Source organism: Ursus arctos, unplaced genomic scaffold (assembly GCF_023065955.2).
Source record: "Ursus arctos isolate Adak ecotype North America unplaced genomic scaffold, UrsArc2.0 scaffold_4, whole genome shotgun sequence".
Taxonomy (NCBI): domain Eukaryota; kingdom Metazoa; phylum Chordata; class Mammalia; order Carnivora; family Ursidae; genus Ursus; species Ursus arctos.
Genome location: NW_026623056.1, coordinates 40,206,026 through 40,224,702, shown reverse-complemented (window position 1 = coordinate 40,224,702; position 18,677 = coordinate 40,206,026). Strand labels below are relative to the sequence as shown.

The window sequence follows — 18,677 nt, the reverse complement described above, 5'->3', positions numbered from 1 at the left end:
CAAGACATCCATTCATTCAAAAAATACACACTGAGTGCCTGGAGGGTCCCAGGAACTTTAGAGGTGCTGGGATACAGTGATGAACAAGACAGGCAGGGCCCCAGTTGCATAGAGCTCACACTCCAGCACGACCTACTTACCACAGGCCTTTTGGCTCTGTCTCTGATTTTTATGTCTGCACATGAACCCTTGGACCTGATGGTGTTGGTTTTGATATTTAGCCTCCTCTAAAGCTTTAGCTGATCCTCACAGTCTAGATCTTTCTACTCCTGAACACTTCAAATAAAATACCAGGTCCAGTCAGACCCTAACCATTGGCTAGCTGTCCAAGTAAGGACACTTAATGCTCAGTGGGTCGGGATCAGACACTGAGGGGTACAGACTGAAGGAAGCAGCTGCCTAGGGGATGTAACCAAACTACTGATTTATAAGAAAGCATGTCAGAATGGCTGAGGGATGACACTGGACGATATGCCATTGGACACGATTGTCAAATGTCAATCACAGGGGGAAGCAGATCAGAAGATCATTTGCAGGTTGGGATGTTGGGTTTTAAAGTGAGAGGGGGATCTGGAGAAAGACTGCCAGTCTGCCCAAGCAGATGAGTGCTGGGAACAGAGGAGGGTAGAATCGGGGAAGTCTGCACAGAGGGCTGGAAGGAAATATAGACACAGATGGGAGAAAGAGGAGAGTTGGATCTTCAGACAGTTGTCCTGAGTAAAGAAATAAAATGAGTGTCAGGCATGAGAAGATGGGCAGGGTGAGTGCTGCGGTGCTAGCTGGGAGGGCCACGGCTTGCTTAGATGAGGGGGAGCCCGGGGAAGGTGAGCTTCAGTTATGGGCGGAGGATTTGGGCTGAACAGAATGCCAATGAAGAGCCGCTGTGACTTTGTGAGTATGTGAGAAATGGGGGTGAAACCGATGTGATGTGTAGGATAAGTGGTAGCAGCCAGAATAGAGAGCAAGAAGACCAAATGGTGCAGATAGAAAGTGATTTAAGTGATAAGGGTCTGAACTAAGCCCGTCTGAACTAAGAAATGGAGAGTACTACAACAGAAGACTCAGCATTGTCTGCCTAGATAGGAGGGGTAAATAAAAGCGTTTTAGAAGGCTATCACACCAGCTTTTTTCCCCTGGTAATTATCTAAATTTTTAACCAACTCCCTTGATTACATTATAGTATTAAGCAATAATATTAACAATACTTGTTAGTATTTGAGTGCTTCTCATGTGCCTGGCTCCGTTCTAAACTTATAAATGTATTATCTCATTTAATTCCCCAACAACACAATGCTATAGGCACTATTATTATCCCCATTTTACAGATGAAGATACTGAGGCACAAAAAGGTTAGATCACTTAACCAAAGTCATGCAAAAAATGCAAGATCCAAGATGGAACCCGGACAAGCTTCAGAGCCTGAGTCCTACTGCCTCTGACAGTACATGATGGGTGCCTAATAAATGTCTTTAGAGACGAAATAAATGCATTCCTGTGTGAAGGTGGCATAGCTGATATGAAAAGGTCAACATGACAGTTGTGCCTGTATTAATCTCTCTTTTCTCTGGACCAGTGTTTTCTGCGAAATGCAGCCTCCAGAAGTGGGGCTACCATTCCCTCAGTCAGAAATTAAATGGGGAAAAAGGCCTCCTCCATTCATCACACCCTCCCTTCTCAACATTATTATAATATAATCTCATTGCCCAGGGATATGTACAGAACCCATACAAAACTCCAGCACTCTCCCTTTAATCCTGGGAAATTCTGGTCATTGCATCTTGCCAAACACCTTGCACCTGGGGCGATGTTGCAGGTTGTTAGAGAATTTCTCATTTTTTTTTTCCATACCTGTCACCAGCTTTCTTGATGACTAGTTTACTTTGAGTATTTGTTTTTCCAGTCTTCCTCTCTGGAACAAGGTAGCTCTGGGGAAAAAAATCTATTGGATGGCCTATTCTTGCATTCATTTCGTAAATTACTGTGTCTATTAACACACCCCGTGACATGTGATGAGCTCTTTCCTGCTTACTGTCATTTCCCCCGGGGAGGGGGGAGCAGTCCTGAAAAGCCTTTCTAGACCAGTAATCCAGCAATACACATTGTCTTAGCCATTCAGTGAGCACATGCTCCTCAAATCATCTGCCTCCCCTGGGCAAACAGTCTTGTGCAGAGATCAAGATTTCACACCATATATTTCCTTTATGCTGGTCCGAAGGTCAATATCCTCCTAATCCTGACATCAGGGGTTGATGAAGCCGCACAGATGTGTTTAGATGCAGTGGATGGCCTCTATTCTTGTAACTGCAGGGCTCCAGTTAGTGTCGCTAAAGGCTCTTTGAGCTGCAGGTGAACCGATGGAGTACAATCTACGCAGTCGCCAAGGAAGCTAGGTGGCTGTGTGGCTAGACACCATGTCAAGAGGTGGAAGGTCAAGTAAAAATATTACTATTTGAAAAAATACATTAAATTTTCGGGTTCAGTTTTACTTAGAAATAAGGCAAAGTCTTGGACAATTGAGCTTGACAAACCAGATCACTCTGACGGCAGCAGTCTGAACTTACAAATAACTTTTACCTTTATGTTTAACTGAATAAATAAGCTGAACTGGGTACATTAGCAAAGAAGGAATGTTCTTTTCCCCATTATTCCCTGTCCAAATGAGCTCTCTTGAATAATTTCTCCTTAGACTCTGAAGGCCTTTTTTGGTGATTTTCATATAATAAACGTTGTCTGGTCCCTTTCAGATTCAAGAATGGACTTGTGTCAATAATTTAGAAGGCTTGTCAAATGTAATGTCAAAACTTGCAAAAGTTAATTTGATCCAGAACATCCCCCCCTCGCCTGCCCACCGCATGTGAGTGTACCCCAGCTGCAGAAGCCTGGGATATGAGGTTGTGTGCTTTATGTCCTTGGGGGCAGAAGAAATGTCAGTGATTTCCCGGCTCAATCCTTTCCTCCACTCCTGGTTGTTGGTTTGGACCTCTCTTTTGGGGTCATATCATGTGGAAAAGAGGAGAGACGTAGGTAAGAAAAGACCTTCCTTGTCCGGCTGACTGTAATCTGACCTAAGTGTCCTCTAAATGGGGAGAATAAAAAATGTGCCACCTTGACCTCATGGGGCACTCTGGCAGATTTCTCAGAAGCCTATGACTGGCCCGGGGCTATTGTCCCCTTGGTGCAGGCTATGCCTCTCCTCCGATCTTATGTCTATTATCCCCCTACAGCCCATGAACTTCTGGAGGTCTGTCCTCTTAGGAGCTTTTTGTTCCTGCAGATATTCTTCCTGGGTGAGATTTCTTTTCATGGCATCCTCTTTTGTCTGGGAAAACATGCACCTTGGCCTCCTATTTGGGGGAAGTGCTCTTCTTCTCCAGCATGGCCATATCTCTCTTCTCTATGCCCATTCAACACTACTAGTCAAGCATAGGCTCCCAGTGTAGCCTCTTCAACTTGAGTCAGGCACTGGTCCTCTTCACCCCAAACTCCAGGACACATAGGCCAACAGCTCTGAGTGGTTCTTTTGAAACCACACTTCACATGGACTAAGGTAAAGGGGCAGATTCTTCTTTAACCCCCTCCTTTGCCGCCCCCCCCCCCCCATGAGAGGGGACCAGACTCATAGTACCCTGACAACTCTCTTTTAAAAAATCCTCACCTGGGGCACTTCTGCCCCCTACATAGTCTTGAGGTTGATGATGGACCAGAGTTAATGGAACCCACTCCACATGCCCTTCATAGGTGGTCTAGGACTTTGCTTTAGAAGTGAGGACGACTTGCCCTATAATATCATTCTTAGCCTTTGGAACCTCATGTAAAACAAAGGTACAAAGAGCTCCATTTGAAAATTCTGTTCTGTGTTATCCATTAAAATTCAGCTTTTAAAAGAAATTCAGTGAGACCAACAGTGATCTATCCAAAAAGGAAATCAAGAAAACAATCCCATTTATAACAGCATCAAAAAAGACTAAAATAGTTAAGAATAAATTTAAGTGAGGAGGTGAAAGACCTGTACACTGAAAACCAAAAACCTTGGTGAAAGAATCTGAAGGAGACACAAACAAGTGGAAAGACATCTGATGCTCATGGATCGGAAGAATTAATACCGTTAAATTGTCTGTGCTACTCAAAGTGATACACAGATTTAGTGCAGTCCCTATCAAAATTCCAGTGGCATTTTTCACAGAAATAGAAAAACAATCCTAAAATTTGTAGTCACAAAAGATGCCATGTAGCCAAAGCAATCTTGAGAGAAAACAGAGTTGGAGGCATCACACTTCCTGGTTTCTCACTATACTACAAAGCTGTAGTAATCAAAACAGTATGGTTCTGGCATGTGTACAGACAGATAGAGCAACAGAACAGAATAGAGCGCCCAGAAATAAACTTAAGCATATATGGTCAACTACTATTTAACAAGGATGCCAAGAGTACACAATGGAAAAGGATAGACTCTTCAGTAAATGGTGTTTGGAAAACTGGATATCTGCATACAGAAGAATGAAAATATCTTATGGCATACACAAAACTCTCCTCAAAATAGGATAAAGACTTAAACATAAGACCTGAAACTATAAAACTCCTAGAAGAACACATAGGGGAGAAGCTTCTTGACATTGGCCTTGGCATTGAGTTTTTAGATAGGACATCCAAGTCTAGGCAACAAAAGCAAAAGCAAACACAAGTGCACTACATCCAACTAAAAAATTTCTGTGCAGCAAAGGAAACAAACAACAAAATGTAAAGGCAACCTATACACCGGGAGAAAGTATTTTTTAAGTCATATATCTGATAAGGGGTTGATACCCAAAGTATATAAGGAACTCATTCAACTCAATAGCAAAACAAGAAACAACTCATTAAAATGGGCAAAGGACCTAAATAGACGTTTTTCCAAAAAAGACAAACAAATAGTACATGAAAAGGTCTTCAACATCACTAATCATTAGGGCAATGCATATCATAACCACATTGAGATATCACCTCCCACCTTGTAGGATGGCTTTTACCAAAAAAATAAAAGATAAAAAGTGTTGGCAAGGATATGGAGGAAGGAGAACTCTTGTCACTCTTGGTGAGAATGTAAATTTGTGCAGCCATTATGGAAAACAGTTTTTGAGGTTCACCAAAAAAGTAAAAATAGAATACTATATGATCCAATAATCTCTCTTCTGGGTATATACACAAAGAAGAGAAAATCAGTCACATCTAAGAGATAGGGAAACAACCTAAGCTTCCATTGACAAATGAATGGATAAAGAAAGTGTGTGTGTGTGTGTGTGTGTGTGTGTGTGTGTGTGTGTGTGTGTGGGTGGGTGTGTGTGTAATTCAGCCTAAAAAAAGAAAGAGATTTTGCCATTTGAAACAACATGGATGAACCTGGACAACATTATACTAAGTGAAATAAGCCAGACACAGAAAAAGAAACCTGCATCTCGCTTATAAGTAGAATTTAAAAGAGTGAAATACATGGACGCAAAGAGTAGAACACTAGTTACTGGGGTGGGGAAGTGGGAAAATGGGAAGATGTTGGTCAAAGGGTAAGATTGATAAGTCTGGAGATATAATGTATAGCATAATGACTATGATAATACTGTACTGAATATTGAAAATTTCCTTAGAGTAGATCTTAGGTGCTCTCATTATACCAAAAAACAAATGGTAACTATGTGAGGAGGGATATGTTAATTAGCTGACTGTACTAATCATTTCACTATGGATGTATATATCAAATTATGTTGTACCCCTTAAATATAGACACTTTTTATTTAAAAAATAAAATCCTGAGGCAAGGGAAAAAAAAGCAAAGATAAATTATTGATACTACATCAAAATAAAAAGCTTCTGCACAGCAAAGGGAACAGTCAACAAAACTAAAAGCAACCTACTGAATGGAAGAACATATTTGCAAATGATGTAACTGATAAAGGGTTAGTATCCAAAATATATAGAACTGATACAACTCAATACCAAAAAAACAAATAATCCAATTAGAAATAGGCAGAAGACACGAACAGAGATTTCTCCAAAGAAGACATAGATGGCCAACAGACACATAAAAAGATGTTCAACATGACTTATCATGAGGGAAACTTAAATCAAAACTTACAATGAGATATCACCTCATACCTGTCAGAATAGCTAAAATCAAAAACCCAAGAAACATCGTTGGTGGGAATGCAAATTGGTGCAGCTATTGTGGAAAACTTTATGGAAGCTAGAGAGTGTAATGTTGAGCGAAACAAGTCAGTCAAAGAAAGACAAATACTGTATGATCTCACTCATATGTGGAATTTAAGAAACAAAACAAATAAGCAAAGGCAACAATAGAGAGAGGCAAACCAAGAAACAGACTGGTAACTGTAGAGAGCAAACTGATGATTACCAGAGGGGAGGTGGGTGGGGGAAGTGCGTGAAATAGATGATGGGGTTTATCATCACTTATCACAATGAAAAAAATAAAATGATAAAAAATTAAATTACTAAATAATATAATTTTGTGAAAATGAGCAACCATGATGAGGTGATGGCTTGCCCACTGAGGTGACGCACAGAAAGCTGTAGCTCTTGGCAGCGGTGAGGTAGACTGGCGAGTTCTAAAAGCATGGCCAGAGGTGAGGGTCCTTGAAGAAAATGGGGGGGAAACAAGAGAAGGAAGAAAAGGAAGAACATTAGCATGGGTAGTTCCTTCCTCAGTGAATTATTAACAGCAACAGAAGGGACTACATGGAAAACACCTGATAAAGTAGCTGGTTCGTAAGTGTCAAAGTGTTACACGGTATTATTTGTCCCCTTAAATCCCTTTGGAACATGGTAGGAACCTAAGGTGGGAAATAGAGCGGTTGATTAATTAACCAGCCTATCTAAATTGTGTGTGTGTGTGTGTGTGTGTGTGTGTGTGTTTTAATAAAAACAAATAATCTAGTCTTATAATTATGCATCTACTCCTACTTCCGATGGATACCGATGTAAATAAAACCCACCAGAGTCATGGTCATGTGAGTGGAGGACAAACAAGGGTGGTGAGGAAGGGCAAATATCTACAAAGTTAGCCTGAAAGTTCTCCTGTTATATCCAAGTTCTTATATTTCCACTGCTCTGCTCTCCTTTTCTCTCACTTTGCTTCCCCCAAATTGGCCTCCTCACTGTTCCCTCAGCATGCCAGCACTGCCTCCACCCCAGGGCCTTTTTACTTCTTCCCTCTTCCTGGAAAATTCTTTCCCCACAAGTCCACATGGCTCACACTCTCATCTCACGATCTTCGTTCAAATGTCATTTTCTCCGCGGGGCTAATTTAAAACCGTAGCATCCTCTGTTTCACTTCCTATCCCCTTTCCCTGTTTTATTTTTCTGGACAGCATTTGTTAACATCTTGTATGATGCACTAGTTTGGCTTCTCCCCACAGGAAAGTGAATCCCATAAGGGCATTTTTGGGGGTCTGATTTGTCTACTAATGTATCTCTATCGCCTGGAACAATGATAACACATGGTTGTCCCTAAGATTGATAACTCAGTAAATTCTGGGGGTTAAGGATATTTTTCTGTAAATATTTTGTCAGTAAGTATTGATAGCTTAGTAAATATTCTGGGGGTGAAGGGTATTTTTCAAGCACAAAGGAAGGATTGATTAACAAAGGAAGGCTTCGGGGAGAGCCGAGGAAGGCTCCCTGAAGAAACCGGCATTTGGCCAGGGCTTGAAGACTGGGCAGTCTTACGATGGGAGGCTGAGAGGGGCAGAGGCAGAGGCTCTCAGGGATTCTGGGTGGTTGTGTGCTGGAGACCACGACTGAATTCCAGAGCTACACTCTGCTTCTGTAGCAAAGCTAACTATACTTTAGAAGACGACCAGAGCGGAATGAATATAGTCTCTGGTGTCAGACAGGCTTGAGTTCAATTCCTGTCTCTGCCACCTACTGGCTGTGCAGCCTGGGCAAGTCATTTTACCTCTCCACTACTGTTTGCTTATCTCACAAACCCGGAGTGAGTATGATCTAGTTCATATAGTTATTATGAGTATCAAATATGAAAACGCAGAAAGAACAAGTATCAAGCTAGGATCCACGCAGGCCAGTCTGAGAAGGCATGCCATGATCAAAAGAAGTCCAGCAAACAAAACTAATCTCCAACTAAGTCAAGACCTTTACTTGTATTTTTTAATTCCTTAAAGGAGGAACCAATGACCAAATCAATATTTCTTTTTTTAAATGACCATTTCATCCTTTATCCTCTACTTACCTCACCTCACGACTCTTATGTGGTACAGAGTAGGTTCATATGAAATGATCTTCAAAATTTTAGTTGTTTGGAAAATATTTCAGTATTTCTCCCAAATTAACCCTCCCTGCCCCACCGTGAAACCTCCAGCACTGCTCTCTGTCTCCCTTCTCTGGTGAGAAGGACAGTCACCAGGAACATGGCAGGAGTCCAGGTGAAGATTCCATAATGTCATTCTGCTTCATAATGTCATGAGAAGCCAACCAGACTTAGCTCTTAGAGAACATGTTGCTGTCTCCTCCATTTAACTCAGAACTGAACAGAGCTGTCTTCTGGCTTAATTGAATTTCTAGTGGTAATTTAAAAGGGTAATTTTTAATTTTAGTGAAAAAAAATTTTTAAGTTGAAATAGGAATATGCTAGGAAAGTTTTGAAACTTCTCATCTAACCTCACGGCAGTTTTCAAATTAATAGAAGCAAGACATTTTGTACAAAGTAGTGTTTTCTTCTAATCCCCTTCTTCTTTCCTGGAAACGTGGGTCATTATTATGTATCTCTGGATGCTTGCAAGGTTTAATAACAATAAGCATTCAGACTGAAGAACAAATAAGCAACCAGCAGACAAAGCAAGCAAGGCTTTGTCACTGGGTTTGGCATACTAGTCGCCTACACAGCGTGTCATAATACAGAACTAACTGAAGAGGCTTTGCTGTATTGGAAATGTAAATATAACCTTGACACAGAAAACAGGCTGCCTTATTCGCATGCTGAAGCAGGTGATCACTACGAATCTCAAAGACTTGGCTAAGAGGAATAGAAATAGAATTCTTCTAAAATGCTCTGTTTGATGTCAAAAGACAGCCAACTATGTTCTCTTATAGTTACAGATCTCCAGGTCAGGCTCTAGGAAGAGACTTCTTTTGAAAACAGAAACCACAGGGGCGCCTGGGTGACTTCGGTTAAGCATCTGCCTTCAGCTCAGGTCATGATCCCAGGGTCCTGGGCTCAAGTCCCACATCGGGCTCCTTGCTCAGCAGGGAGCCTGCTTCTCCCTCTGCTTCCCACTCCGCCTGCTTGTGCTTGCGCTCTCTCTCTCTCTGACAAATGAATAAATAAAATCTTTTTTTTTAAGATTTTTTATTTATTTATTCGACAGAGATAGAGACAGCCAGCGAGAGAGGGAACACAGGCAGGGGAGTGGGAGAGGAAGAAGCTCCTAGCGGAGGAGCCTGATGTGGGGCTCGATCCCAGAACGCCGGGATCACGCCCTGAGCCGAAGGCAGATGCTTAACCGCTGTGCCACCCAGGCGCCCCAATAAATAAAATCTTAAACACACACATACACACACACACACCATCCCCGAGGAAGAAGCAGTGTTCCTGCTACTGGTATGCCACAGTTTGATCACTGCCTCCCGCTGCTGGGGCCATGACTGTGCCCTGTGACAATTATCACCTTGCAATCTCATACTCAGTTCAATTCAAACACAGAACAAACCCTCGCTTAGGGCTTACAAAGGCCCAGCCCTGAATAGACACGTACCACATGTTGCTGTTACCAACAGTGTATGAGACCACCCACTGGGCCTTTGCACGGAGTCCTCTGCCTGGATGCTCCCACCTCCCCTCCCCTGCCCCCACTCCCCCTACCCCATGCCTCAGGGAAGCCTTCCTGAGACACTGAGTAAGCCATTTCCTCTTTCATGTGTTCTCATATTTGGATTGGTTTCTGTGATTTTCTGGTTGATGTCCATATCGTCTATGAATTTCAATTCCAGGAGAGATGATCATTGTGCCCCCAGTGCGAAACGCAGTGCCTGGAAGATAGAGACTCCCAAATGCTGGGTCAATAAATGAAAGAACACAGGAAGGGAGTAGCATGAGATAACAATGTGGAGATTGTTAGAGGTCAGGTCATGTAATGCCAAGGAACCTTAACCTTGAAGCATAGTGTAAAGCCAAGAGGAGTGGATGGGATTTAATTCACCTAAAGAAATAGATAGTTTTCTAAATGGCTTTAGTGCTGACTTGCACATGAAGAACAAGGTCTCGTAGTCAAGGGACCATTTTCTCAATAGCCTGTGCAACCTGGTACAGACCCTCAGGCCAAGACCCAAACAAGATTCAGCTGGAGACCAAGAAGACTGCAGTGAGCTTGGATTCCATGCAGATATTGATGGGGCGCCATTGATCCTTTTGTTTCCAGAAGCTTATTGGCACACATTCAGCCCTCAGTACTCCACAGGCCTATGAGAGGAAGCATAGAGCAGCACTGGTGTCTATGCCAGTTAAGAGGCACAGTACCACAGAGACTGAGGCATCGTGTGAGGCTGGGACAGTCACTGTTCCTCCTCCCGTGTGGTCCAAGAACAACACATTAGATGGAATTGAATGAATGAATTCTCCTTCCCTGCAGTAAACTTAGAGTAAGCAAGGATTTTTGTCACCTTAGCTTCTGATTCTCCAGAAAAGAAATTTGATCAGTCATTTTAATACAAATGAAATTCTTAGTCAAGTTATCATACTTCATCAGGACTCCACTGATTCCTGACAGAGTTAAATCACGTGGCGCTAATGGTCAGTGTGGGCAATTGGACTGGCTGAGGAAAATGTCCATTGCTTGTTAAGTAAGAGGTATTTTAAAAGGTGACTGGCAGTTGCTTATTAGACTGAGATTTCTAGGTAACAGTAATATTGCCTACAAATAAATACAAAGTTCTCTGATGATTACCTCTTAGCTCTTTTTCTTTATCATTATTCTCACCATTGTTATCACATCACTACTTTAAAACCATTCCTTTCTGCTTTTACTTATTAAATCGCTCAGTGAATTAATCCTGTGGAGATCGGTTCTCAGCGTGGGAGGGAGGGAGGAGGGAGGGAAGGAGAAGGGAGAAGGGAGGGAGGAAGGAATGAAGGAAGAAAGGGAGGGAGGAAGGAAGCTAGCTCATCCATGGGAGGTGAGCTAAGAGACTGTTAAGCAACAATGAAAGCTTCACTCTCTCCTGTGTAAGGAATTGAGTCCCAGAGTAAATGGATCATTCTTCTCATCCTTCTGAGAATCTTTTAAAACCTGGATAGAGTCTTTCTTCTCTTTCCCCTCCCCTCTCCTTTCTTCTCTCACCTCTTCTTACTCTACTAATTAGGTGAAACACATCATATCTCTCAGTATCCAAAGATTACTGATGACTAGTCGTTCTATCCCTCAGTGCATTTTTTACATTGCTTTATTTTAAAAAGGATACGAGGTAACTTTAAAAATACATAACAATACAAAAATTTGAAGTTGGTTACTGATGCTTCATTATTGGCATAGAGAAATGCGACAGATTTCTGTGTGTTTATATCCTGCAACTTTGCCAAATACATGTATTAGGTCTAGCAATTTTTTGGTGGAGTCTTGGGTTTTCTACATGGAGTATCATGTCTGCACATAGTGAAAGTTTGACTTCTTCCTTGCCAATTTGGATGCCTTTTCTTTCTTTTTGTTGTATGACTGCTGAGGCTAAGTCTTCCCGTACTGTGTTAAATAGCAATGGTGAGAGCGGACTTTGCAACGATGTGGATGGAGCTAGAGTGTATTATGCTAAGCCGAGTAAGTCAGTCAGAGAAAGATAATTACCATATGCTTTCACTCATATGTGGACTTTAAGAAACAAAACAGATGAACATATAGAAAGGGGAAGAAAGAGGCGGTTGGGAAACAAACCGTAAGAGACTCTTAACTATAGAGAACAAACTGAGGGTTGCTGGAGGGATGTGGGTTGGGGGATGGGCTAAATGGGCAATGGGTATTAAGGAGGGCACTTGTCGTGTTCAACACTGGGTGTTATAGGTAAGTGATGAATCACTATAAATTCTACTCCGGAAACCAGTATGACACTATATGTTAACTAACTGGAATTTAAATAAAACTTGAAAAATAAATACATAAAATAAAACAGGTTACTGAAGGAATTGCTGCAGGTAAGGACAAAGATAGAGCCATCTCACTGAGAGAAGTAAAATTCAAAGTCACATTGTGATCCAGTGGCTGGGTGTTCTGTTCCACACAGTCATTCAAGAACCCAGGCTTCTAGCATGTCTGTCACCTTTAAGTTGTGACTTCTGAGTCCCCCTGCATCATAATATCTGATACCACATGAGGGAAGATTATGGAGGATCTTACGTGGAAGGTTTTATCACATCAGGTCTTGAAATGACAGCCATCACTCCCACTCATGTTCCATTGGCTAAGACTTAGTACACGGCCACACCTAACGAACCACACAGGAGGCTCAGCGATGGAGTTCGTCTATACCAGAGAGAACGGGTTTGGTGACCAGCTGATACTCTGACACACTGACCTATATTCGCACTAAATTGTGGGGGCAAGAGCAGTGTTTCTCTTTTCACTTCATCCCCAATTCTCGTACACACTGAGCACTCAATAAGTATTTGTTGGATAAATGAAACTGTGCACATTCAGTATTTAAAATATTTTATCTGATGCTGGTTGCCCATTTTAGTTCCTCATAGAGCGCCATCTGAGGCAGCCTCTAACACATCTCCCCGTGTCTGACTATATTCCTGGAGCTCGGGTAGAGTGTGTCTGTTAGTGTCCATTAGCATTATTTCTGTTAATCACTTATAGATGCATAAACCATGATGCCAATTTATTTATGTATCCTACATATTTTTTTCAGAGATTTGATTATCCTGTTTTTTTATGTAAGTGTGTCATTTCCCAGAACTGAGGTGCCTGGGAGGGTGAGACGACATTCATTACTAACTCGAGCTTACAGCCGAATGAGCATCCCGACTGTCATACTATAAGGATATTGTTAAGAATATTAGACACAGTTTACAGTAGTCTTTTTTAAAAGACTGGGGAAGGGGCACCTGGGTAAGAGTCCTGGGATCGAGCCCCACATTGGGTTCCCTGCTCAGCGGAGAGTCTGCTTCTCCCTCTCCCTGTGCCCCTCTCCCCTGCTCGTGCTTGCTGTCTCTCAAATAAAATCTTAAAAAAATTTTTTGAAAAAAATATGGGGGAGAAATTTGTTTTTAATCACAATAAAAATAGCTGTGTTTCTCTTGAAAACTGTTTTTAGCCTATGATAGCCATTAGTGGCATAACACATACTCTTTATTTTTTAGCATCATTACTAGAAAGTCCTGACTAAATGTGGGACCCATTTCTATTAAGAGTACATGACATCAAGAAATGCATTTTGTGTACTATCCCCACCCAGGTTTTGACAGGGATAAACATACTTTTTCTAACTCTGTTTTCCTTGCCTTTAGTTTCCCCTTCTATCTACTTCTGTTATCTTCTTGAATTGAGTGTTTATGGAAGCTACCTTAAATCTATTTGTTTTCCAAGAGATATGACCATGTTTTCAGTGGAGTGTATTGGGTATTTTTATTTTTCAATCTACCTTGCTTCATTCCTGGAGATATTTCCAAATGAATATGAATTAGTCCTTCATTTTGAGGAAGAGAGGAGAAGAATGGGAAATGATGGACTATAAAGATGGGGATGATTTTGAAAGCTAAGAACTGAAGTAGCAAGTAACCATATTAAGCATGTGAAAATGTTATGTACAATTGTGAAAACTCACTACAAGGTAAGTTCCATGAGGGTGAGGACCTTGTCTTCATTGTTGCACGTAGACTAGAGTCTGGCACACAGTAGACACTAAAACGACATATTTTGAAAGTGTGAATGTAATACACTCCATTAGGAGAACTAGGTTAATATCATATGATATTGGATATTGGGTATGTAGCCACAAGCATATGCCTTAGGACTCAGTTCATAGCTGATAAAATGAAGCCATTAGATTATGTATTCGCTAAGATTCTTTCCTTCTCTAATATTCCATGCTCTTCATGCCACCCTTGTTAGTTACAGCAGCATATTAAACATGGGAATGTAAACATCTACAACAATTTGGGAATTTTGTTTTCAAAATAGGATATCCAGCTGTATCATCCACAGCCCTTGGAGATGTCAGTACCTTGACTCCAAATACCACCCTCCAAAGTGAGTATAGCAGGGCTTTCCTTATGTGACTGAAAAGAAACAAAACACAAGTTTTAGTACAGCTATGACAATGTTGGGGTTTGGGCAAACGGCTATATTTTTCATTTAATGTTGATATTTTGGTTTGAGTTGCTCTGTGGCAAATTGTAATCTAAATGGTGGCTATACATTGATGTAACAATCATTGTAATCTTTAAAATGTGGGTTGGTGAATTATTATACTATACTTTTCATTTCTCGTGGAATTTTAAGATAACAGTGAAGTAGTCTTGACAGTACTCCCAGTGATCTGAGTTGGCGACAAGAACAGAAAAAGAAAGAAAATCGGTGACAAGCTGGCATTAAACATAAACTACAGAGCTTTTGCTTAAAATGCCAGCTGTGTTCCTGTGTAGGAAAGCATATTTTCAATTTCAGATTTCCCCAAAGTCACATAGATTAAAAATTCAGCACATCAAAGTAAAGTTAAATTATAACTGTATAAAAAGGGTGGATTCTGAGAATTTTGTCTCTCAGCCAGCAATTCCAGTGTGACTACCCAAGGCTTCAACTACTCCTGGACCTCCGGCGGGCAAGACACCAAAAACCGTAAGTGTAACTGGGAGTCCCTTGGGGTCTTCTGGGCCTCATTAATTCATCCAGCACGTATAATGAACAACTACGACGTGCTCTGCTCATAGTCATCTTAACAAATACTTACAAAACATCTACTGTGTTTAAAGCATTGTTGTAGTTGCCGGGGATACGTCTGTGAACAAAAGAGATCTAAGTTCCAAATTCTGGGGGAAGAGAGACGGGCAAATGGTGATGAGTGATAGGGAATAAAGCAAGCGGTGAAGGGAGACGTGGCGGGTCAGGCGGGAGAGGGGGTTGCCATTTTAAATAGGGTGGTTTTGCAAAGCCTTCCTGAGGAAGGGGACATCTGAGTAAAGGTCTCAGAGATGAAGGAGCAGACTAGGAGGCTGTCTGAGGAAAGAGCGAACTAGCCAGAATACACACGTATCACTGAAAGCAGTGAGAAGACAGAGCCCAGCGTGAGGCACAGAAATGGTTTGGCCATTGAATCTGGCCCCCCAGCAGCAGCGTGTGCCGATGCTGCTTCAGCTGGTATCGACAGGCTCGAAGAGGAAGTATACTGCCTCTTAGTGGTACAGGACGGACATCTGCGTGGCAGGGAAGTGGCAAGGGATGTGGCTGAAGCAAAGAGCCCGGATGCCGCTGGCGCAGAGAGCCCTGGGTGTAACTGCTAGACCCTTGGCCACAAAGAGTAAATATGTATGTCTCTGTTAGGAAAGCATTTAAGTTATACATTTAAAGCCTCTAAAAGTCTTTTATACCCGCTGGCTCAGTCATCTCACTGCTGGGAACGTGTCCTCAGGAAATAAATCAAAGAGCAAAAAGGAACGTGTATAGTATTGCTCTTTGTCCCATTAGTTATTTATTTTATCTCCTTTGTGGACCTTAGGTTCACAGGTCTGGATTAATCATAATCCTTAATTCATGACACACTTTGACCGTTTGTGTATGACCCTCTATAATCTAATTTAACATATTTCTTTTAACAAATACGTTAATAATATAACCGACACCTGTGAATCCAGTACCCAAATACGAGAGATGAAACGGGAAGTGTCAGAAGTGAGAGCACAGCCAGAGAGCCACAAATAAGTGTAGATGCCAGGGGTGTCGTGGCAGCTTCCCGTGGAAACAGGAGGTGGCAGCAAGTGGATCTGCAAAACTTGACGATTTATTTTAAAAAAAAATATTAAAATATATGGCTGTCATACACATTACATAAAAATAGGTTCCATAGAGTATGAAATCTTTATGTCAAAAGCAAAACATTAAAGCATGTAATAAAATAAAGGTGAATTTCTTGCTGGCTTTGGGGTAAGGAAGGGCTTAAAGAAGAGACATAAAGCACTAACTGTAAAAATGATGGAAACATTAGAATACCATAAAGTTAAGAAAATTCTTTCTATCAAAAGACACCTTCGGAGCACCTGGGTGGCTCAGTTGGTTAAACATATGCCTTCAGCCCAGGTCATGGTCCCAGGTCCTGGGATTGAGCCCCACATCAGGCTCCCTGCTCAGCAGGAAGTTTGCTTGTCGCTCTCCCTCTGCCCTGCTCATGCCCTCTCTCTCAGTCTCTCTCTCTCAAATAAATAAAATAAAATCTTAAAAAAAAAGACACCTTAGCAAAAGTAAAAAAAAAAAAAAAAGAGGGCAAGCTATAGTGTGGGAGAAGATATTTGCAACATATGTAATTGAAAAATGATCAGAAATATATAATTGACAAGAAATCAAAAGTTTCTATCAAGAGTATATAAAGAATGCTACAAATCAATTTTTAAAAATATAAAAACATTAGAAAATGAGCGGAGAGGCACATCACAAAAGATGTAATGCAGCGGCTAGAAAACAACCAAAGAGATGCTTAGCCTCTCTGGCAATCAGGAAATGCAAATGAAGATGAGAATCAGATAACCATGTCACATATAATCAATAGGCAAAAATTAACAAGTCTGGAATTGTCAAACGTCAGGACGTAGATCAGTATAATTTTTTATATGTTGCTGGTGAAAGTACAAGTTGGTACCTTCATTTTCCACCATTTTGACATGGTGTTTTAAAGCCATGTCATACCCTACAATTCAACAATTTCATACCCTACAACCCAACAGTTCCACTCCTAGATATATACTCCACCCCCCCTACATGCACGCTAGTACATGTATCCAGGAGAAGCGCACACAATGTCAGGGGAAAACGCTATTCATAATCGCAAAAATTGTAAATAACCTAATCATCGTAGCCAAGAGAATAGATAGATAATTTGTTTCATAGTCATATATAAAATATTATAGAACAATGAGAAATGAGTGAATGACAGCCACATACAACAGCACGAGTGGATCTTAATAACATTGTGTTGAGTCAGAAAAGTAAATGCCAGGTGACAATATACGGAATGATATATATATATTTTTTTTTTTTTAAGATTTTGTTTATTTATTTAGAGAGAGAGCACAAGCAGGGGGGAGGAGCAGAGGGAGAAGAAGAGAGAATCTCAAGCAGACCCTGCACGGAGAGAGGAGCCCAACATGGGGCTCCTCTGAAAGCCAGACACCCAACTGACTGAGCCACACAGGCACCCCTGGAATGATATTTTTAGATAAATTATTAAAGCAAGTACAACCAAACACCATATGGCTTAGGCATAATATGTGATAAAAGCTTAAAAACTATGTAAGTAAGTGAATAATAGACACATTCAGAACAGCATTTGCTTTGGAATGGGCATACAGGGGATGAGCCAGGGAGAAGATGTAATGTTACTCACAGTAATCCAACAATCTGTGTGTAAGAGTGGGGGTGAGAGGGTGTTAAAGAAAAATATATCCAATAATAAGAGAATGTAAAATAGGATGAGATAGTAATTCAACGCAATATTATGAAGCCAATCCGAACAACAGCCCTAATGTACTAAGCCAGCCAGTATATCTTACTGTATAGACAAGGGTACTAGCTAGAACATTTTCACCCATCAGATATAAATTGAAAATAAAAATATGGTTAGACCGGGGATGAAAGTCCATACTTAGTAGACTAACATTTATCTTATAAAATTGAGTTTGTGATGAACTATGCTGAAACTCTCCTTTACCTACACTAGTTTGTCATCCTTTATTCTCAGTGGTTTAATACAAGTTAAGTTCCATATCTTTTTTGTTGTTGTTGCTTACCTGTATCCCCAGTGCCTAAGGTAATGCCTAGCATATAGCTGGTGCTCAACAAATATTGCTGAGTAGATAGATGATTCTGTGTTGTTGCTTATGGAGGGGAATTATGTGGCAATGGTGATAAAAGATTATTGGAGGGGTGCCTGGGTGGCTCAGTCAGTTAAGCATCCCACTCTTGATTTCAGCTCAGGTCATGATCTCAGGGTTGTGAGATCCAGGCCTGTGCAGGGCTCCGTGATCAGTGTGGGATCTGCTGTCCCTTTCCCTTTGCTCGTCCCACCTCTCCCTCTCTCTCTCTCTCTCTCTCTCTCTCAAATAAATGAATAAATAAATTCTTCTAAAAAATAAAAAATAAAAGATTATTGACAATATTATAAGATAAAGCTGAACTGCAATTTAAATTTATACTATGATCATATATAAATTGTGCCATATTTTCATTCTCAGCATATTGGTGTCTGATGATTTCCTTTATTTTATTTACTTGATTTTTTGTCGAAATTATACTGAAATGTAAGATACACAAGAAAAGGGAACTAAACCTCCTCTTGTCTTGCTCACTGTGGTCTGATAATGTCTATAGCAGTGACAGCCACACAGTAGGTGCGCGGCAAATATTTCTTGAATGATTGAAAGAATATGTGTACATATGGACAAGGACAAGGAAGAAAACACAAACATTCACAGTGAAAAGAAA

At 41.0% G+C, this 18,677-nt stretch overlaps 1 protein-coding gene across 2 annotated transcripts in view; it reads left to right on the top strand.

The window, feature by feature from the left end:
• CD96 (CD96 molecule) overlaps positions 1-18,677 on the top strand; it is an 89,385-nt gene that overhangs the window by 57,739 nt on the left and 12,969 nt on the right. For both annotated transcript variants that reach the window (XM_026492905.4, XM_057306801.1), the window contains exons 9-10: positions 14,169-14,237; positions 14,754-14,825. In XM_026492905.4, the coding sequence (XP_026348690.1) occupies positions 14,169-14,237; positions 14,754-14,825 (141 nt within the window). The remainder of the gene's footprint in view (positions 1-14,168; positions 14,238-14,753; positions 14,826-18,677) is intronic.